General features: G+C 44.3%; 1 protein-coding gene across 2 annotated transcripts; it reads left to right on the top strand.

Moving 5' to 3' along the window:
• Window positions 1-148: 148 nt before the first annotated feature.
• Window positions 149-7,665, top strand: LOC135411246 (cytochrome P450 1B1). 2 transcript variants are annotated; one of them, XM_064648588.1, is made up of 3 exons: window positions 149-1,260; window positions 2,039-3,055; window positions 4,716-7,665. In XM_064648588.1, the coding sequence occupies exons 1-3, from the start codon at window positions 1,241-1,243 to the stop codon at window positions 5,326-5,328; spliced, it is 1,650 nt and encodes a 549-aa protein (XP_064504658.1). In that variant the 5' UTR covers window positions 149-1,240; the 3' UTR covers window positions 5,329-7,665. The 2 variants fall into 2 exon arrangements, with proteins under 2 accessions (XP_064504658.1, XP_064504659.1); XM_064648589.1 differs by having other exon boundaries at window positions 149-1,492.
• The last annotated feature ends 15,172 nt before the right edge of the window (window positions 7,666-22,837 follow it).

Raw genomic sequence — 22,837 nt, 5'->3', positions numbered from 1 at the left:
ACTGTAAAGCAGTCGAAATAAATGTTGTATTTTCAGGTTTTTTTCTTGATACTGCAAAAATGACGCCAACAAAGCAAAAGCATTCTGATTTCTTGGGGAACAATTTCCTTGATGTCTGGGGGTTTTACAGCCCGGCTCCCCCGGGGCGCCGAAAGGCCCGGGGGGGCTTGGAGCGCCTCACCCGCTCGCCTCTTGCCAGCCCTCCCGGTTCGGGCGGAGGCGCCAGATTTAAGAGTGAAAAAGCGCAGTAAGTGGGAGAGCAGCGAGTGCAGGGAGGGGGCGAGGCCGGAGGGCAGCGGGGCCGGCCGGGGGGCGAGCTGCCCGGCGCTTCCCAGCCTCATTCTCCTCGAGCCGGTGTCAGGTATTGCGAGGAGGGGTAGGGGCCCGGGGAGGAGATGGCTGGAGGCTTTCCAGCCCCGGCTCACGCAATGCTAACTCCGCACGCAACGGGGAGGCGACAGGCGGAGGAGGGGAAGCTCTCCGGCTTCCTCAGCCCCTAAGATGCAGCCGAGACTTCGCCTCCCGACAGCGAGGGCTGCGAGCCCGCCCGCCACCCCGCTCCCCTCCCGGCACCTCCTCCGCTAAAACTTTTGGCCCCGGCCATAAAAGCGTCCGCGACTCAGCCGCTCCACTTGGCTAAGGCCCAAGGGCAGCTGGCAAATAGCTACGACCCCTCAAGCCAGGGGACGGGCCAGGCAGCGGCGATTTGCCAGTGGGGCCGCCCGCGTCCCGCCCGCACCGCACCGCACCGCGGATGCCGGCGGGTTTAAAACCGGGAGTGCCAATGCCAGACGCCCAGAGGCGGCGGCTTCGGCTCCGGCTCAGTCTGGGAGCAGCAGGCCGTCCCCCCCGCGCCCTCTGAGCTGCTCGCCTTCGCTCCCTGCAGCGGGTTGGGCTGGCCCCGTCCCGTTCCCCGCAGCCCAGCAGGCGGGCGGGAGGGAGAGAGGGAGGGGGCGGCAGCAGCCCCGCTCGCACCCGGCCCCCGGGGCTGCACCGGGCGGGTGGCTGCCGGTGGGACGAGCTCCGGAGGGTTAAAACGGTGGGAAGGTGATAATAACTCTGCGCTGGGATGGGGTGCAATTGGCATTTGCCTGCACGTGACCTGCCAAGCTCCGGGTGACAGGTACCGGGGCTCCTAATGAATTTCCCAAAGGCTTGGATCTGAACGCCGCCGTCGCCGCTCTCGTCCCGGGGCTGCCGCCGGCTGCCCAGCTCCTCTCCATCCTCCCCAAGGTCTCCAATGGAAGCAGCGTGCAACAGGTCAGTTCTGCTACAGGAGCCCGAGGTGGCCGTTTATTTCACTCCTTCTTCCCCGCGCTGCTTCTGAAAGGCTGGAGCAAACGGTAGGAGCGGGCGGTCCCCGGGCACGGGGATGGGAAGCGGGACCAGTCAGCGCTGCCACGCCGAGTCTCAGGCATCCTCCGCAGCCCATCCCCGGGGCAGCCGACCGCCAGCCTGCGCTGCCGCGACAGGCACGAAGGTCCGGGAGGAGGTAAGGGCTCGGGATGGAGTGGGCTCCGTGACCGCTGCGGAGTTTTCCTCTCCGGAGCAGAGAGAAGCTCCGACGGCAGGGCGAGTAACCCGTTTCTCACAGTGGTTCTTTCGCCGGGGGGAGCCATGTGCAGCGCCTGCCCGCGTCTGCGGAGGCTCGGCAGGCGAGAGCATCCTCCTGCCTTTCTCTCTGCCTCTCTCAGCTGTGACCTGTTGGATCTCTCGCTGCGAACTTTCCCTGTCCGGGGTGGCGGGGGGGAGAGAGTAGCGGCCTCGCCGCCAAATACGACTTCGATCCCTTATTGAGCGCTTGCCACTTCGTTATCGATTATCCCTTGTTTTTCGCACAAGATCTGGGCGGGCTTTAGGCACGCGAGGAGCTCACAGCGAGGACGCAGCTCAACTCCGAGCACCTGGACGGCTGCCGGCGCTCCCCTCCGCCACGCCAGCGCGCCCCGTCCGGGCTTCCCCTTGCCCGCGGGCGACGGGAAGCCTCCCAGCCCTCCTGCGGGGAAGCTGCCCGCTGACCTTTCCCCTTCCCTTGCAGCATGGCCCTCGAAAGGCTCGGGGAAGCCCTGGGCAGCATCCCCCCCTTGCAAAGGTCCCTCCTGCTTCTGCTCTGCCTGCTCGCCGCCATCCAACTGGGCAAGTTCCTCCTGCAGCAGCAGCAGCGCCGGCGGCAGGGCCAGAGCCGGGCGCCGCCAGGCCCTTTCCCCTGGCCCCTGATCGGCAACGCGGCGCAGCTGGGCAGCGCTCCGCACCTCTCCTTCGCCCGCCTGGCCAGCACCTACGGCGCCGTGTTCCAGCTGCGCCTGGGGCGCTGGCCCGTGGTGGTGCTGAACGGGGAGCGCGCCATCCGCCAGGCCCTCGTCCGCCAGGGGGCCGCCTTCGCCGGCCGCCCGCCCTTCCCGTCCTTCCAGCTGGTGTCGGGCGGGCTCAGCCTGGCCTTCGGCGGCTACTCGGAGCTGTGGAAGCTGCACCGGCGGGCGGCGCACGCCACGGTGCGCGCCTTCTCCACGGGCAGCCCCGCCACCCGCCGCCTGCTCGAGCGGCACCTGGTGGGCGAGGCGCGGGCTCTGGTGGCGCTGCTGGTGCGGGGCAGCGCCGGCGGCGCCTTCCTCGACCCCTCGCGCGTCCTGGTGGTGGCCGTGGCCAACGTGATGAGCGCCCTGTGCTTCGGCCGCCGCTACAGCCACGGCGACGGCGAGTTCCTGCGCATCGTGGGGCGCAACGAGCAGTTCGGGCGGGCGGTGGGCGCCGGCAGCCTGGTGGACGCGCTGCCCTGGCTCCAGCGCTTCCCCAGCCCCATCCGCGCCGCCTACCGCGCCTTCCGCGACCTCAACCGCGACTTTTACGGCTTCGTCCGCGGCAAGTTCCTGCAGCACCAGCGCAGCCTGCGCCCGGGGGCCGCCCCCCGCGACATGATGGACGCCTTCATCCACCTGCAGCGGGAGCAGCCGCGGCTGCAGCTGGAGCACGTGCCCGCCACCGTCACCGACATCTTCGGCGCCAGCCAGGACACCCTCTCCACGGCCCTGCAGTGGCTCCTCATCTTTCTCATCAGGTAGGTGCTGGCGGAGGTGGCACCACAGCGGGGCGCCCCACCTATCCTTGGGAGGGACACGGGAGCCCGTCTGGGGCGTCGCGGTGCGAGCGCCCGGCAGTCCCGGGGGAGCCCCGCTTAAACTGCTCCCCTGGGAAGGCTCCTGAGGCGGGAGCGGTCGGCCCGAGCCAGCGCCTGGACCATCTGGTCTGGGCAGCACCGGGATCGCGATGCCGCCGGGGACCCGCCGTCGGGTCGAGGGTCTGCGGGACCGGGCAGCGCCAGTCCGTGCAGTGCCGGTGCCTTAGCGACTCCCGATTAACTAACACGGAAGCTCTGGGAAACTTGCCAGAAAGAGATAAGAAAATATAAAAAAAAATAAAATCCGACACAAACCCACCCTATTCAGGCCGTCGGGCATAAAGCGAGGTTGGCAGAAAGGCAGCCGAATAAAACCTGAAAGTAACAGATTTTACCAGGTCAAGATCAAGGAGATCATAGGAACAGGATAACAACTGATTAAGCACGATAAAGAGTTCGTGCACCGGTTTACAAAACCCGCTATTATGTTGATCTGCCATTGCGTGTGCCTTCCTTGCCATTGCGTGACTGGGGAAGGCAGACCCCTTGGGCAGCCGGCGGGTGCACTGCCCTGGCACCAGCACTTCCAGGGGGAAAACTCTGCTAGGGGACGTGGTTTAATAGAAGGCGCCACGAGACTGGCTTTTTTTTTTTTTTTTTTTATCACCTGCATAATTTGTGGGCTTGTGCAAACATTATCTACTCAGTCGCTTCATGAAAAACAGGCAAATATTTGACTTCAAGCTAAGAGTGTGATGCCCAGCGTTCACGTAACTTTTGGGTTTCTCCCCATTTCTTATGTTTGCCCAGCATTTAACATGCAGATCTGCTGCAGGAGGAAAAGGCAAGGATGGAGAAGCCAAACTTGTATACTTAAAGCAAATAAAGGCTCCTGGGAGGAGTGCATGCTTTTAGACAAGCAGAAGATGTATTAACATTTTGATCTTGTTTGGTTACTGTGTAGTCTTCCAAACTGTCCAGATTTCAAGACAGTCTTCTTAAAATATATTATAACGAAAATATATTTTGATTTTAACTAGAAAAAAGTGTACTCAAACTTAAAGTGGGATGTTCATAAAGCCATTCTGACAATTTAACAATTGGGATTTTTTTTTTTTCAGTTTAAAAACCCACAGGCTATCATATGTATGCAATATGTCTAGTAATATCAAACTCCATGTTAACTTTTAAAGTCACATAAAAAGCTGGAAAACAAAACTCTCATACCCATGGAAAACACAATACTTAGAAGACACAAGTAATTTTAGTTTTAGAATGAATTTTCAAAATTGGATCAGAATATTCAGTTTAAGCACACTTTAGGTTAGGTTCACTTTTTATGTTGAGAATCAGTTACGTGTGATATTAAAGTGAAAACTGAGCAAATCTGAAATTACACCACTGGATGGGAAGTTTGGATTTTTCTCTCAAAGTTTTCCATTGAGGTCTGCATGTTCCTGTAATATATTTAAACTTTGTTCAAACTTCATTATTTAGGGTAGGGGTTAAGTTCTGTGAAAAATGTTTACAGCGAGAATTATTTGTAAGAAAATCCTTTGAATGTGTTATGTACACAGACGCATCTTGCTTTAAATGACAGGTATCCGAAAGTGCAGGCTAAAATGCAAGAAGAAGTGGATAGGATTGTTGGAAGAGACCGTCTGCCATCTGTTGAAGATCAGCCTCACTTGCCCTACATCATGGCTTTCTTGTATGAATCCATGCGTTTCAGCAGTTTTGTGCCTGTTACTATCCCACATGCCACCACGACCAACACCTTCATAATGGGCTACCTCATTCCCAAGGACACTGTCATTTTTGTAAATCAGTGGTCAGTGAATCATGATCCAGCAAAATGGTCCAACCCTGAGGATTTTGATCCAACAAGATTCCTGGATGAGAATGGATTCATCAATAAAGATCTTACTAGTAGTGTGATGATTTTCTCGTTAGGAAAACGTCGGTGTATTGGAGAGGAGTTATCCAAGGTGCAGCTCTTTCTCTTTACCTCTATACTGGTGCATCAGTGCAATTTTACTGCTAATCCAAATGAGGACCCTAAAATGGACTTTACCTATGGGCTGACCATTAAACCTAAGCCATTTACCTTGAATGTTACACTAAGAGATACCATGGATTTGCTTGATCAGGCTGTCCAAAGACTGCAAGCAGAGAAAGTAGCCAATGAAAATCAGCTGTCAGCAAATGCCTAAACAATAAACCTTGCATCTACAGATAATCCCTCTTTCTCTTTTTAGACTTATATGACTTACAGTTTGTTCTGTTAATCTTTTTGGAACATAGCCAATATTACAAGTTGTAAGAGCAGGAAGGAAAGCTGCACAAGGTATAATTCAGTCCTCTTTTTAGTTCTAGAAGGAGAGCCAGGGGAACAATTTAATATATTAAATAATAAAACATATGCAATTTGAAAGTAAACCTTTTCTTTTCTAGCTTGTTCACAGAAGTTGCCATTGTAAAGTGCTTTTTATCTACTGACTGGTTGGAGCACCTCCAGGAACTCTCTCTACAATCCTTGCTATTTCTCCATGTGCTGTGCCTTAACTCTAGGTTTGCCTTCAGTGACTCCGCATCCCAAAGTGAAATTTCTTATTAAAAAAAAAAGAAAAGAAAAAATTAAAAAAAAAAGGGTTGTTTAGAACACTACAGCCTGCCTCTGAATTCCCTCTACTGGAAACTGCCATGCTCCTGTGTTGTGACTGCTGGGATGTCCATTAATGCCTCAATAATAAGTGTTCAAGAGATTTTTGGTAAAATGACAATGTAAAGTCTAGCCTTCAGCATTCCAAAGTGTTTACATAAATGACTAAAAAAATAAAAGCCTTCCTTATAAGCACAGTTGAAAATAAAATTTATGTTTTATATGAACATGAACAGAATGTCCTACTGTAGTAACTTTTCACTAAGTTTTGAAAGATCAGAATTTCTATGCCACTGAATGGCAAGTGAGATACAAATCATATGCTAATATGTTCATTAGCATGTTCATGAACAAAATAGATATTTGAATTAGATTGATAAAGGTATAGTTGAACTTTTTATTTATCTAGGAAAGAGTATCACATAATAAGCACATAAGTAAGTCCAGTAAAAACCACATCGGCCAAGGTACTTAGAGGTGAGAATATGGGGGGTTTATATTCAAACATTCATACCACAAGTCTCAAGTAAAGCATGCAGCAAATAAAACCCGTGTTCACTAGTCATTCTAGTAGGTTTAGTTAAATGGTATATCTGAAAATTAACTGTGTACTTTTACTACACTTTGCTTAGAACAAAGTCTCAGAAGGAAATGTAGCATTACATGTCCTAATTAATGTAACCATTAACTGAAGAAAGAGTACTTTTAAAATATTAGTGAGGCAAAGTTCATAAAATTTTAAAAAACCACCTAACCTATTATTTGAAAGTAAAAAACGTGTGAAACTTTATAGCCTTAAACCTCTGGCTAATATTTGTATACACAAAGCTGCACATATTTCTCTAAAAAGCAAACAATCCAATGTATATGCCTGATTTGAAGAGTGTTGGGCAGGCATTGCAAATCACCTTCAATTACATATGAAATCAATCTGAAATGAGAGTACCTCACGTGACTTGCCATGTTCAGCTGAGTACTAAATAAGGTATTAGTAGAGCTAGAAAAATAAGGGTACAATGCTACACAGTAAAGTAGCTCTGCTAAGCAAGTAAGGATTTGCACTGTGTCTTTTAATAGATGGCCAGTCTTAGTCACGTTGGCAGCAGTGACTGGACTCATACTAACATTGGGAAGAGCTAGGTTAATGACACAGTCCAGATCTTAGCTTCACTACTGATTTTAAAAACCTGAATCAAGCCTAAAAGTACTGCTCTGTAACCCCACAGAGTAATGTACCTGCTTAAAGTCTCTGACTTCATATGGCATCTATCATCTTTTTTTTTATAGTTAAAAAAAGCTTTCTGCTACATACACAAGGAGTAACCTCAGGTGTTTTTCTGAATTATGTACAAGTTTGTGATATCCCAGAACTTAGCCTATACCTGTGAAAAGCTTTATAAGATACTTAGGATTTTCCTATGGAGATCTACATTAGATCAAATGCTAGCAAGACAATTTCTCTTGTACCTTTGTAAGTATTGATATTAAAAAAAAATAAAGGATGTAACCTACAACTGAATAGTTACTCTAATGCAAGGATCACAAATTCATATTTTAGTAAAAACAGCTTTTACAATTTGATACTCTTCCAAAAGCTTTAACTTTGCATTGGCTACTAATGCAACATCCATACACACTGCTCATGTCAGTCAGGGGGTTACAGACTATATAGCTTTTGGTCAAATAAATGCCTTCTGTAATCTGTGAAGATACTCAAATTTAGTAGCACCTATTTAGAATGTATGCAGTTTAGTGAGCTAACTTCTATGGTCATTCTGAGATGTATCATTGTGTTACCAAAATACTAAATAAAATTATTCTTACACTACCATTGCTTAGTTTATGTATGGCTTTCTAACATCAAATTAAACAAAATTTTTATTTCTGATTTGGAAAGTATTATTATTTTAGATATTTATATACTTAGCACCCTCTTCCCATTTCTGGATTTTAAGGTTTTTCTCCACGCTGCCCTTACAGCTTCTCAGGTCTGCCTGCTTATTCATACCTTGCCCTCTGTGCTTAACTTTGTCATGCTCCTTGCTGCTCGCCTCAGCATTGATCTGAATTCTCCTCATGTCTTTTGCTTTGTTCTAATACCTGTTAATCTCTCCTCAGCCTGCACAATCTCCTATGCTATGTTCTTCCCTCTGGCATTTCAGTTGACTTCCACCTCCTCTATTTTTGAGCCCACAGACTGGTTTTCCTTTCTCTTTTCCCATCCTATACCTAGTGCTGGCATCTATATACTCCTGCCACTGGATCCCCACCTTGGTCCTTGGCACCAATTTGTGGTCTTTTAGCCTTGGTGTATAGTCAGAAGTGTCAGGAACGGAAATCTCAGGCCAAACAGGCCTTAATGTACACTTGCAGAGCAGTCTCTCACAAAATGAAAGCAAAGCTGTGGTGAAGGGTGGCTGTTATTGCATATATAAAACATTTCTTCATGATGCAGCAGCTCTCCCATCCTCCCACTCCTTTGTCTCCTTTTCTCAGTCTGCTACACAAGCCTCCTTACTTCAGAGGCATCTTAGAAATGACCTTCACATTTTCCCAAGCCCCAAGGAAGGGGAAAAGAGCTGGGTGGGACAGAAGACTGGGCAGACTGATGACCAGTAGTTTCCTCCTGATTTGGGATATTTTCAGCTGTAGTTTCTCCCTAAGCAGGCAGGATCCCAAGTTCAGGTCGAGTTGGTGAAATTAGAAGGAGCACAAGTGGAACACAACCTATAAAGACCTCCTAGAAATAGCTAAGGGCCTGTGGAGTAGGTGTAGTGTCCAGAGATACCCCATGCAGTGCATACCTGGCTGGGGCTGACCAGTGGGGCAGCGTTGATTCAGAGCAGGTGTCCTCCCTGGGTAAAAGCCAAGAACAACTACCTCCCTCGCCAACCTGTGACTGGGTGTCATCACAGCAATACGAGACAAATACATGTTGTTCTTTCTTCATGAAAAAAAGCACAGAGTACTGAAGCAGCTGTATTCAAGTCAAGATTTTTCCTTTAGAAGTCTTTACATTCAGGTTGTAGTGATTTCAGTGGGTCAGGAAAGCCAAATGTCATCTCACATTTGCTTCCTCTGTGTATGTGTGCACACATGCTTGGTCCATCTCACAGAAGTTTAGTAACATCCTTCATTCATGTTGAGGTAAGGGATTAAAAAAACCAAAACAACCACCAAAACAAGCGAAAAAGCCCACAAAACCCCAAAACAGGAAACTCAGGGAGAACTTAAGCATATATTTCTTGGAAAATCAGTAGCAGTCAGACCACCCCACTAACTAAAAAGGAGAGGAAACAAGTAGGCTGAGCTAGCAGAATTGATACTGAATATGTTTATACTAGTCAACTGTACCACTACATTCCTTGTGATCCTAATAGAAACCTGCTGGCTTCAGCAGGAGTCAGTTCAGAGCTGCTGAATACATAACAATAATGTAACAATAAAGGACAAGACTCATCAAAACTTGAGAAATAAGCACTGCTATAAAGGTGTGTGTGTGGGAGGTTATCTGTCTAGGATCTCTGTGTACCAGCCTAGTCACAGCACAATGCATCTGAATGCAAATTCACGACAAATTCCTATTAGTTTTGCAACAGACCCAATGTGTTTTTGTGAGTGGCAGGCAATGATGCATAGGTCTGTCTGTAGGAAGTTGTTTCAGATTATCCAGGCAGAGCAATCAGAGACTAGGCAATCGGGAACTCACATTTTACCTGAGAAAAGCTGAGGAATTAGCCATGAAAAGCAAACAGTTAGTATTTGCCTTTGCTGCATCTTCAACTTAGTTAAATTTTACTCGGATCTCTCATATGCCCACATAAATTCAGCTTGGGATAACACTGAAGGCAGATCTGGCATTTTTCATGGATAAAGAGAAAGACTGGATTCTGAAAGGTGTTTTTATTTTGGTATTCATCACAACATGGACATGGGGATGATCCCCACAACATGGGGATTCAAATTTCAACATCTTCTTTGTTGTTTACCATCCTGCCTTTTTGCAGCTGACTTTATCCATGTTTCAGCCACTTGTACTCAGACCAGGCCAAGTCTCTAAACTTTCAGGTAAAAGCAAACTCAGTGTTAGGCACAAACAACTTAGAGCATTTAAGATGGTTGTAGTCAATTCTTTGATAGCCCTCCTTTCAGATTTTTTGCCAACTTTTCACACAGCTCCACAAACCAGAAAACTTTTTGCTTGGTTAGTGTTGCCCTGTCCTTCAATACAGCAGATCTTGCTCCAGCCTGAAAGCATAGAGCTATAGAGCTAACCAAATCAAAAAAGAGTCTCTCAGCTCCCCAGACTCTTCATCTGTGCTGTATGTTTGGGGACACTGATCCATCAATACAGTGAACTCAGAAGATATAGGATGCTAAGGCATTTCAACTGAACATGAGCAGAGGCAGGGAAGAGAGCAGATGCATGGGGGGCTCATTGACAATTCATAAAATCAACTGCAGAGCTACATAGGAGTCATTTGCTGGAGTGGCTGAGAGTTGGCAGAGGAAAATATGTGTCTAGAGCACAGGAAGATTCCAGCTAGGAAGAAACTGCAGAGGGTCTTTGATTTCCAGGAAAAAAGAGGTGGTGATTTTACATTGCAAACATAGAAACAAGAGCTGAGGAACTAAATGTGAGGATTGGGCTGTCCCATACAGGCTGCAGGATTTGCAAATAAAACCAGTCTACAACAGAAAGTCATAGATAGTCTGTCATTCTCCTCATCTTAGCATCCCCAGTGTCTGTGAACAACAGGGAGGGGCAGCCCAGCTGCAACAGTCTGAATACCTTTTGGAGGAATTTTTCTCTTGACATTCAGAGAGAGTGGTAGAAGAAGCAGACACTACACCAGACAGAAACACTTCTGATCTAGAGGGTCCATTCAGAGCAGTTCAGTGTCATTTATTTGAGCAAGCTGAGCAGGAAGAGGTTTGCATCAGTCAGCTATTCCCATGCTACACAGTTACATCTTCAGCTCTATCTAGGCTTACTCAATACACCATAAGGAAGGAATACCATGTATTTTGTGGGATGCTCCAGAACTGGGTTCCATCTCTGCTATTATTGATATGTTTTCAGTGATGGCTCCTTTTGTTGGCAAGGGCAGCTCTATAAAACTAGATTTTATTTCCACAATCTCCCTTCTTCCAGCCTGAGCTCTGGTAAGAGCATAACTGTTATCATGCAGAAACAGGCTTCTAATCCTCTCATGATAACAAATGGGACTTCATATAATCACATTTTCTGTGCTAAAAATAACAGTACACCCTCCAATTATTTGGACTATTCTACTCATCATAACAGAAGCAGAGATGTGGAGTGAGACACCTTGTTCCCAGTACAAAAGCAAGGTTTAAGACAAAGCTTGACTTCACTAAGCAAGTATGCTTTGCTATCATCTGCAGAATAACGTGAAACAATACCCCAACCTTCTTTTATGCTTTGTATTCTGTGAAAATTTTCCAAGCTGCAGTTCAAAAATTTAATCCAACTGTATATCTTCTTTTTAATTATACTTTTTCACTCTACAGAGAAAAATCATAAATTGTGAGGCTATTAATCTTTTGTGGTTCAGGAAATTTAAATAACTCAATTCAAATTAAAAAAAAGAAAAAAGAAACAAAAAAAGAAGGTGCCACCAGAAATTAAACTCAACTTCACAATAATTACCCTAATGAAAAAATGAGATTCCTAACTGAACCTTCGTCTCATTGTAACAAAGCTCATTTTCCTTCCCTTCATTTATGTGTATAGCTGCTGGGACAGTGTCATGCTTCAACTTGTTCCAAGACATAACTATGTTCATCCCTCTGTTTCTGGCAGAGGTGAGAAAGAGCTGTACCTACACTCCAGAAAAATATGCCCTGCAGGGAAGCTTTCTGGGTAACTCTTCCAGGTGGCACAGAAACAAAAGAGAAGTGTTTTCCACCAGCTTTCTCCAGATAAGTATTCTTTTTCTCACGTGCCTAACATCCTGTCTAGCCTGATCTTCCAAGTGTGTGAGGAGCACCGGTGCCACAGACAGCTGAAGGCAGATCAGTCAATGGGGTTTTGGTCAGAAACATCACAAATAATATTTAATAAAATTAAACAAGGATGAACTCCCATAAAGGAGAGGAAGAAAAAATCTGCAGCAGATAAATATTTAAACTAAGAAGGTTCCCACAGAATTACGAGGTGGATCCTCCAGTAACATTATACTTGAATTGAAACCTTGTACAAAAAAAAACAACAACAACAACAACCTACTCCTGATAGCATTAAGACTAAGATATTTAGCATCTGGGCACAGAGATCTACAGCACACTGACAATATTGTCCTCTGCATTTGAAGGATCAGGTACTAATTTCCTTGAAATCATCAGCAGAGACTGAATTAAAAACATTAGTCTCATAATGTATTCACTACAGAATACTATTCAAATATCTTCATGTCTTACTTAAGGCCAACAAGATTCCTTTCTTATCTGCACAAGCAATCTCTTACCCTAATACAATACTTTTCTGCCTGAGTAAACAGCTCTAGCCTGTTCCCAGAGTTAAGAACATACAGTAGTTTTTATTGGGTATAAAGCCATAAAACTGCACAGCAGAATAGAAAATCTTAGGGAAGTTCTTGGAATAAATACACGCTCCATCAATTGTCTGAATGGTTGAAATCATGAAAGCAGAAGAGATGCATGAGGATTGGACACCAAAGACAACTTTAGCTCTCAAGAGGACAGATGCTTTCTCCTAGGGCTTATGAAAAGACAGTTAATGAAGTGACTGGACCTCTTTAGCACTCTTCATAACCACCAGACTGGATTGTCATTAGAGCCCTAACATTTTCCCTAGCAAAGATCCAGTTAGCACAGCTTCCTGCATCCTTACATTCATATACAATCAAAGTTTTCACGTAATTTTGAACAAGTTTGTTCCTGAGGATTTGTCATCTGTCTCTTTTCTTCAAATATTTCCCTGAAATACACATAACTTTAGGTGGCAAAAGACAGTTATTTCACTGAACTCAAGCCTTATGTTTTTATTTTTATTTTTCTAATAAAGGCACCTTCTGCCTTCTGGGGAAATCCAGCAAAGCTTGATCATATGCTAACAGAAAATAGTTCTTCAGGGTCAATAGCAAAGAATATTCTGTATGCATGGAGGAACAAATATAGGGAAAATCAGGGCAGTTGAGAAGTGAGAATGAGAACACATCAGAGAAGAAGAAATAACAGGCCAGAGAAAATAGAAAGAAATGTTTGATCCCATAGAGGAGAATGAAAACGAGGAAAGAGAATGTAAGCAGCTGCTAATGCTAATTTGTCCCACCCGCAGCTACAACAGCTCCCCAGGGTACCCTAGGGGCCACAGGCTCTAACTGATGGCACACACATGCACCTGCAGAGGGCATTTCATCTCATTTGCCCTTTTGTCTCCCCTGAGGAGAGAGCACAGACAATACGTTTATACCGAACACCTACCACGCAGGTTATTGGTGTGCTGTGTCCCTCCCTTACTACTTGCCATATGCCAAAGACCTATATTTATGTATGTCTTGCTTAGAAACAAACATTTTAAGCTCTGAACATCTTTGGTGGTGCAGTTAGATTAGGAAAAAAAGCAATACTATTACACTGGTGGAACACATTTCCTTAGGAATTGAGGAAATGAGCCACACTGATTTAGCCAGGTCATGTTGCAGAGACTAAACCAATTTAATTACCTGAGGTCACAGAACCACAAACTGGTCAAGATGGGAAGGAACCTCTGGAAGTCATCTGGTCTAACCCACTGATCAAACAGGGCCTCCTGGAACCAATCTAGTCATTCTATCTCCACATGAATAATAATAACTACCCACAACACTATAGGCATTTTTACAGTAAACACATAGCAAATAATATGTTCACCACTGGTTCAATTTCCTTCCCTCTTGAAGTTAAACCTTTATGGGCATCACCCTGGGAAACTCACTGCTGTCCCTAGGAAGTACTCTTCCTAAGCACTGTCCCTCATTCTCACTGGATGAGAAAAGCCTTCCCTTCACTTTCTTTAGGAGGTAAACCCAGAGGCAGAAAGAGGGAAAGGCCATATAAGACAGCCATTACTGCCCACCTCCTGCTGTTTTGAGCTGTATTTTATGTGATTTTATGTGCATTTGCTCCCCGGTTCATCACATAATAGAGAGGATCTCTCTGCCCAGAATGGACTGTAAGAGACTTTCCTGCTGCTGAACTGAGTCAGTAAGTCATTCATGTCTTTCCCAGATGTTTCTGTTTTCTCAGCTAACAGGAACCGTATGTACTGCTGGCTCTCCCTGAAGACCTGGGCCAGCACAAACAGAATGGGGGGTGAGGGAGGAGGAGGAATTCCCCACTTGACTTCAGGAACCAGGAGTGTGCTCACCTGCAGGAGCAGGGTTGGTCCAGGATGCTTCACAAGTGAAGGTTCTAACAAAGAACCTCTCCTGAACCACTGGGGCCAGTGTACACAGGTGTGATCAAATGTTGAAAATGCCCCCCCATCTTTAGAAGGTTTTAATCCTTTTAAACTTCTAAATATCACCTCATTGTCTTTGACACTTGTAGTAACAAATAAGCACTACATGCAGCAAACTTACCCTTAGGTGAAGCAGCCACGATATGAAGAGCACCCTGTTTGCTCACTGAGTTTTAGCGCAGAATTCGGTGTTTATTGTAATGGTGATAAATCAAAGAATCTAAGCTTTCCTCCTCAGTTTTTTTAAAATAAATTCCTTGTAAAATACTGTTATCTATTTTCATATGTTTCCAAATATCAAGGCAATGGTCAATACACAGCAGTCAAACTTTGTGGTCAGGCTTCTAGAGAGGAAAAGCTATAGAGCAACATGTTTGCAAACACCTAAGTTCCTAGTCTGGCCATTATATTTTATTGCCTTTTTTTTTTTTTAATTTACTGCGCATTGGAAGTTAAATTTTAATGACAGGAAACAAATTACAATTTATGCCAACCCAAATCTGGACAGGGGAGTTCAGACCACTGAGCAGCACTTCAAAAATAATTAGAAATTAGAACTCCACCTTTTCCTTTCCATTGTTTGGTTTGTGGTTTTGTTTTGTGTTCCTTTTTTTATTTTTTCCCTCCTTTGCTCTCTCATCCTTGCCTAGATATTGGTCAAAATCATTTGCGGAAGGCTTTCTTTCCCAGTCTCCAGAAACATTCTAGTCAGTTATCAAAAACAGCTATCAAAACTCTACTTCAGATTTTTTAGAGGCTTTTTGCTATCCAAAGCAAAAAAACATGTGTTTGCAGATGTTCACCAAAACCAGTTTGATTAAATTGCGGCACAGAAATTGTCTTCAAATTTATTAGGAGGTACGACATGTTTATAGCTTAAATGCATGTAGTTTATTGCCTTTTTAGTTCTGACTGCTAAATAGCAGCATTATTTGAATAGACAGACTTCAGTGAAATATAACTCTTGGTTAAATGACTTTCAGTAGCAGCATAGGCTTACACAGTAAAGATTAAAAAAATCCCAGTGTTCTCCTCTTTTCCTTTGTCTAGCTTTGGCCAGACTATATTTTTTTATATTGCTTCTTTCAAAGTACTGGCCCTCAACCTGTGCTCAGTAACCGGCTTGCACTCCTGCAGAGTCCTATGAATTCCTCTATCGAAAGTTTATCTCCCAAGTCAGTTTGAGTCCATTCTTCACAAAGGCACTCAGATTAAAAAAGAGTGAGTAAAAAAGAAATTAGAGAGAATCACTACATCTCTATGCTGATTTAAAAAAAAAAAATAATTTAGACCACCCTAACTGTAATTCAGCACTTGCAGTTGTCAACTTTTGACATAAAACCCCAGGATCCTTTCAAACACACTACCAGAAAACTTCTCTGCCAGTAAGCTGCAGGGCATGGCAAAGCCATGTATTTTGTCCAGGTGCAAACTGAAACATGGGGTTAAAGTTCATAATTAACTAAAGCTCCATTCAAAGTCCAGTGATCTTAATGAATATTAATAAATTTCAAAGACTGTCAGGTTACTTTCCTCTCCCAGACAAGCCAAACAGCTTCCAGGAGACAATAAGAGCTTTATCTCTGCCTCCATGCTCCCAAGAATTATTATTATTTTTAATGAAACACATTGAGGGTCCACATTGCTGTCAGCTGTCTGCAACTTGATTTATTTTTAGCTTGTAATATAGTTAATAAAAAACAGGTACAAAACTCATCCTGCTTTAGAAGCACATCTTGAAAATTGGACAGCTCTGCTAAAGTCATTATAGAACAAGATTTTAAGATGCATCTAAAAAGCTATAAACCAAACTGTTCTTAATATGCCATAAAAGAATTGTTTATCTATGTGCATGCATTGAAACATCTGATGTTGCACTTTCCCATTTATAGGGAAAGGCAACCCTGTCAGGGAGACCACACACTATGTCACATTTAGTACCTGTTAGGGAAGTTTTAGCATGATTTTAATTATTTCCAAGCTTGGTAAATCCCCTTCTGCCTCCTTGCTGGAAGGGTTTATATCAATTAAAACGGAGTATCCTGTAAACTGTTTAAGCCCCTAGAAAGCTTCAATTTGCTTCCTAGTTAGCAAATTCCTCTCCTTTTCACTGTCCAGCTACACCCTTGGCCACAACAGAATATAAAATGTAGTTTCCCAGGTAGCATAGCACCTAGAATTTCATCCAGATATGCCTGTATTGCTGTCAATACCTATGGTGAATTGTTTGTGCCATCTACGGAGCTATCCTGCACTGACAGGAAAACCAAGTGAGAGCAGGTGGGCCAATTAGCTGCAGTGACACCAGACTCAGCTCTTTCAGCATTTGTATCTAAAGGGTAAACGTCAGGAAAGTTGGGAACATGAACTTGGTATCTATTTCTATGGCTGTGAATCTGCTGAGAAATTTGCACATGCAAAACCAAACACATTCATTCATCTATCTCAGGACACTGTCTTCGGGAGGCAATACTATCTGGGATCCTGCCCACCTGAACCCCAGGGAAGAGTTCAAACAAGGAGAGACAGGTATAGAGACCACACAAGAGGGAGCACCACATTTGCCTGAAGTAATGTGGGCTGGCAAGAGAGGCCTCACGCTCTTTGCCTCCAAGTCTGGTGCACCTGGAGACACAATGATATCTCATACCCTTGATAATCAAGGACCAAGGCTCAGCTGAAACATCTCACTCAGGCTGGGCTACTCTACAACATTAGAGCCTATAGGTTCTCTTTTTTCCACAGCAGAAATACACAGCCAGATGCAAAGCAATAACCCTGCAGTCATGCTGGGGCTATCAGCTTTTAGAAGCCCAGCATTAGAGGTTTCCACACACAGTTACCCCTGAGGAGGGAAAAATGGAGTTATGAGCAGCAGAAATCAGAAATAATTCTGCTGTTAAAAGCGAAGCTGGGGTTGGAGTCCACCAATCTCAGCTAGATACAGTTGCAAGGCAGTTACAGAAACATATAAGAAATAGAGCCTCTTGGTCTCCTTCAAAAGAGACATTGGCATCTCCCAGCAAAGGGCATTCTTCACCTGCAGCCAGACATCTCCCTGCTGTTCAGTCTGGTCAGCAAGATGATAGCTGAGAGCTTAATCCATGGTCAATTAAAGAACTAACACGCGTTTTAGTTATCAATAAGAACATTCCAAGAAGTAGCAGAGTTTGCCCATATAAGCTGGCTAGAAGAAAACTCTTAACAAACAGTTAACTGCATGGTCACAGTTCACAGCTGAGATGCCTACCTCTTCTGACAGAGCTTGTTCTGGTGGCAAAAGCTTTGCTCTAATCCATCAATGAAAAAACGATAGGAATAATGAGATCACCACTATTCTTTTTTTTATACATTTTTCCTTCAGCATAAAAAAGAAGATCAGATTTATGGCTTATTATATACTTTACTCTTTTGGAAAAAGACTCACGGATCTTATTAAGCAGCCTGATGGTGCAGTGGGACTGAACACTGTGGTCCTGGAACAAGTTACATAGAGATTTTGATACTACAGCGTTGGGTCATCTGAAGTTTCCTTGGTTCTGAATGTTGCAAATAAGTCTAAGCTTTCTGGGAGTGGAGAAAGGGTATTTGTTACTAAGGAAATTCGACTAGTCCTTATAGTAACAGAAGATGGATTATATTAGCAGGACAAAACTTTGGGTTATGCCTGAGTACTAAAATTATCAGATGCTTCCAATATATTTCTGCTCCAACTCAGGGTGGAGTTCTCAAGCTTTTAAGACCATATCCCCCAGAAGTCACTTAGACACCTAATTCCCATGTAAAAGGAGAAAAACAGCCTGCCTATAATCCTTTTGTAAAAGCTTTCATGTAAAGAGATACAAGTACTACAGCTGAGTTTCATATTTTTGCAGGAGGAAGAGAAAAGAATTTGGACATAGTCCTTGCAATAATTAATCATTGAATAATAAGGAGTTATCGCAGGAAAACATGATATTGCCAAACATCTTCCACACAGATGCACCGCTTGCATTGTTTCTCCCTTGCATTTCAGGAATTAGTAAATAATGCTGGGGCCAATTCCCAAACACAAGACGATTTTAGTTGACCACCTTGTTCGGGATCAACTCCCAGTCACCAGCAGTTAAATATAGTTCCTTAAATTATACACTACTGGTAATGCCTGATAAAATGCAAACATGTAAAACAACTCAGGGTAGCACTCGTACATCTAAGCCAAGGGCAATGATGGGACTTAGGGGCAGACAAGTTTCTTTATTTTCTAATGGCAGATATATCAGTTTCTCCAATAAATGGGGTCGTTGCCAGGGTTAGAGCATGAACTGAGAAGACATCACAGAATGCAGACACACATGCTATGTTAGGTGCTTTAACAGCCAAGGCTGCAGCCCCCTTAATTAACTACACCTTAATTCTCCCTGTTCCTTGCAGGCCTGGGATCCCAGCAGATAAGCAGACTCATCATTTCACTTTCCAATCTAGAAACAGAAGAGCTAATTGTAACAGCAGCACATCGACACAGCCAAGACCCTCACCAAACCTCTTGATGGGGATTCCTGTAACCATGAAACCTATGTGCATATTTCAAGCCATAGCTCTCACAGCAAGCTCAGCCTTTCCCTAGGGAAAGGGATGGGTGTTAAGGAGGAGAGGCTACGAAAGTGCTTTGCTAATTGAGCTTTCAGCTCCAGGAAAGTATTCATGTCCTGGGGCAATCTTTTCAGCAAAATTGCATCTGAATGCCAAAAATTAAGGAAATGAAAAATGAGTAAAGAGCAAATTAAAATCCCATAGCATTTAATTGTGGAATCAACAACACATTGAGTTCCTGGAACAATCACTGTACCCCAGGCACTTCAGCAACTGCTGCCCAGCACTGCTGAGACTCCTCAGTGTCCCACTGTCCCAGCCGAACAACAGATGGGAACTGCTGAAACTCAAAGCAAAAATCCTGGCACATGTCTGGGTTTCTCATCCCTTTCTCTTCTAATGTTTGTGGTACTGTCTTGAGTGTGACTAACGAGAACTCCAACAACTGAAACAATGGATGGGGCTTCCACAAAGCGAGGGAACCACATGGCTGGTGACTCTGCAGCAACCCAGGATCACTGTTTCCCCAAAATGTGACCTTGCAGGGTTATTGTCTTATTAAGATAGAATTACAGGCTGCCATGTGATCTCTGTTTAAGGGAAGCATAGTCATAGTGCACTTATAATTTTTTTTTTCTTTTAATTTAACTGATGGACATGCCTCTTTGCAAATCAGTTCCAAGGAATCATTAAAGCTACTTTCATGAGAAATGGGTTAATTAGTAAGAAAAATATAGTTCAAAGTAAAGATATTAAATCTGGCATGAATATGATTTTTGTAAGTTCTTTACTAAATTGTCATTCTGATAACATCATATGGAAATAGTGTTTTCTCTCCTACACCACAAAATCTGTTGGTCTTCCTATCCCTTAAGTTTACAGCCAGTTTAGAAATTGTGAGTTCTGCGATGTGCAAAATCTAACAGAGAATTCAATCTGTGCTGGAAGACCATGAGCCTCTCTAAGGCTGTCCTGATGACTGCAATATCAAGAATTACTCAACCTGTCTCTGAATATGAGATAAATCCTTCTGAAATCTGTCAATAACAACTGGAAAATCTATTATGTCATGGGAGGAAAGACAATGTGGATTTGAGTAATGAGCTGCTTTGTACCCAAGTTTTCATATCAGCTGTATTTTATTTTAATATATTGAGCTAAATACTACCCGACTACAATTTCCTACATCTCTAGTGCTAAAAACATTTTTGTAGCCTTTATGAGACTCTGAAAAAAGAGATCCTTCACTTAGTTGCAAAAGCTGATCCTAGATAAAATAGGTAAGTAATTAGAAGCATGATCAAATAACTCAGTAAACAGCATTACCCTCCATCAATTGTATATACTGTATGCACTAAGCATTAAATATATTGGAGGCTGTATATAGTAATGAAAATACCAGTGCAGAAATAAAATGCTAAACTAAGGTTCCAAACTTGTCTGTTTCTGACTGCCATGTGTCAGAAAAATCAGAAGAAAAATCAAAGCCAGCTCCAGAGAGGAGGAGTCACAGAAGATCAACACTGAAAAACAGAGTTTGCCAAAACCCTCAGAAACTGAAGTCCTGGAGATGTACACAGCTCTGCTGGGGACTTAATTCTTATGGACACTTTCCCTTTTGGCCACTGGGCCCCAGTTGTCTCAGGTCAAACCTACTGAAAAGCCCGTGGTTCCTGCTGAATGTTCCACCCATTTGCTTGGCAGAAAAAAAGCACTTCACGGCCCCTGCAAAGCTGCCTCTAAAGCTCACTGGTTTAAGGTTACATTTTGACTTCTCCTTACTTGGAGTGTGACTGAAAATACCACTTGTTTTGGCAAGAAAACTGGAAGAGATTCAATGTAATAGGGGTGAGAGGACCAGTTATTAACATCTCAGCAGGAGCCATTCAGGGATGTGCTTCAGTCTCCTCATACTTTAAACCTAAGGCAGCTTCAATTTTATCTGAAATTTCTCTCCCCTCCCCACTCCCATAGGAGTTACTTTACTTTTCAGTGAATGAGTACTGAGTTCAGGAAACCAAAGTAAGTCAAACATACCACAGAGGGGTATTAGGCAATCCTCCTCAAGCATTTCTCCGCAAACCACAATCCTTTACAAAAAAAGCACTCTCAAAAGACAAACCCCCACCTCTGAACACATAAAGCTCTCCCTCCACATCCTCCCCCTTCAGCCACAGACTCTCTGGAAGCAGATACAATATTCTGGGAACATGATGGAGACGGGGTTCATGGACTACATGTTGACTCCTGCTGACTCAGTAACCCCTTTAGAGTTCACAAGCTCACAGTTTGAGAAGGCAAGGCAAAGAAAGATAATATGTTAATTTACAGAATCTATTACCTTTTTCTTTACCATCTGCCTGCCCCAAATTGAACAGTAAGAGACTTCCATTAGGAACTGACAGCTCTAGATAAAGTGAGCCTGCAGGGTTATAAATTTGCATTTCCTCTCCAGCACACAAGGTATCTTGCATTCAACAGATATTTTTCCTGTCTTTCCTCTCAGAGGGAGGTCCAACTAAGGTAACTCCCTTTCATGAAGCAGTTTTAACTCTGCATTTAGAAGTTAGGATAAGGATGTGCAGGCAGAGTCTTTCTCAAGGTTTCACTTCACACAAGGATAGAAAGATACTCTAAGTAATCAAGTTTCTTATAGCTACAAAACACAGCAAGTCATATCTATTTTAATTCCTCTATTAAACTTACAGATATATCTATCCATACAAAAAATTTTGTATGTATATACACACAAAAACACAGAAACTGTGGTTTTCATACAATTTCTGCATATGTAACTACAGTTTGACATTCAAAAAAAGACAGGATCCATAGCAGTCCTACCACAGTAAATCCAGTGCAACACAGAAATCAGGCTGTAACAGTGCAGGTGAACCCAATCAGCTTGTTTCACCTTGGCAGGTATCACTGTAGATATACTCAATATTTGCTTCTGTTCTGCTCATTGTTTGATGTAAGAAAAGCTCTTTCATTTAAGTTCCATCTCTAGTCTAAATTTAAGGATTAAACACCCCCCCCCCCCCAACAATTTAGGAAAAACGCAGCATCCCTTTGCTTTCATTTAAGGCTGCCAGCCAATGAAGCGGGTCTCAGCCGGTGTGAATCAGCGTGATCCCCCCTTGCAGAGTGTGGCAGACGGAGCCCTGCTCGCTGGCGGCAGCTGCCGACTGCCTCCCACCCACCAGAGGCTGCGGTGCAGGTCCAGCAGTGAGGATTTCAACCAAGTGCTGTAATCAGTTACGGAGGAAACTGAATAAAATACTGGCAGTTAAAATATACCCCCACAAAGCCGAGCTACAGCACTGTTTTCACACTACTGTTCTAGCTTGATTTTAGCACACGTTCACTTAACAGCAACAAGCTCTTACCACAGGAAAATGGCAGCTTGTAGGTAATCCATTTGAAATGTCTTTTCTACCTTGTACTTTTCCATACAAATTTAGGTTGGTGAACACGAACAAAAGCGTCTTTTGAAGCAGGGAAAGTAGAAACTCACCGTTTTCATTTCACTCTCACTTGCCACATGCAACAGTGCCCCAGAGGAGGATGAGGTGGTGACAGAGCCCTGGCGTGGCCTCCCGGGTCCCATGGCAGGCCCTGAGAGGAATCAAAGCCCTGCACAGAAGAAAGTCTTGCATGTAGGTAGTTACAGATTCAAGACTTAACATGCCTTGTTACAAGAGTTACCAAATCCTGTCCACCTTTGGTTAGGTCTCCTAGGGACAGCTTCCAGATTTTCTCTTTTAACTTAATGCCGGGTGGTGCCATGAGCAGACATGCAGGCTTGTGAAACACCTACCACTATGGTACCCACTGCACGTGTCCCACACACACCCCTTCTGACACAGACCCAGCAGTGTGAAGGTGCATACCCCACAGAGCACATACTCACCCCTCCTTCGCCTGCAGGCCAGGAGCTGCCAGGGGCTCAGCCGCCTTCTGCAGATTCCTGCAGTAACACAGCTCCCAAGCCACCGGTGCA

This window comes from Pseudopipra pipra, chromosome 3 (assembly GCF_036250125.1).
Source record: "Pseudopipra pipra isolate bDixPip1 chromosome 3, bDixPip1.hap1, whole genome shotgun sequence".
Classification (NCBI taxonomy): Eukaryota; Metazoa; Chordata; class Aves; order Passeriformes; family Pipridae; genus Pseudopipra; species Pseudopipra pipra.
This window is presented reverse-complemented; position numbering and strand designations above follow the sequence as displayed.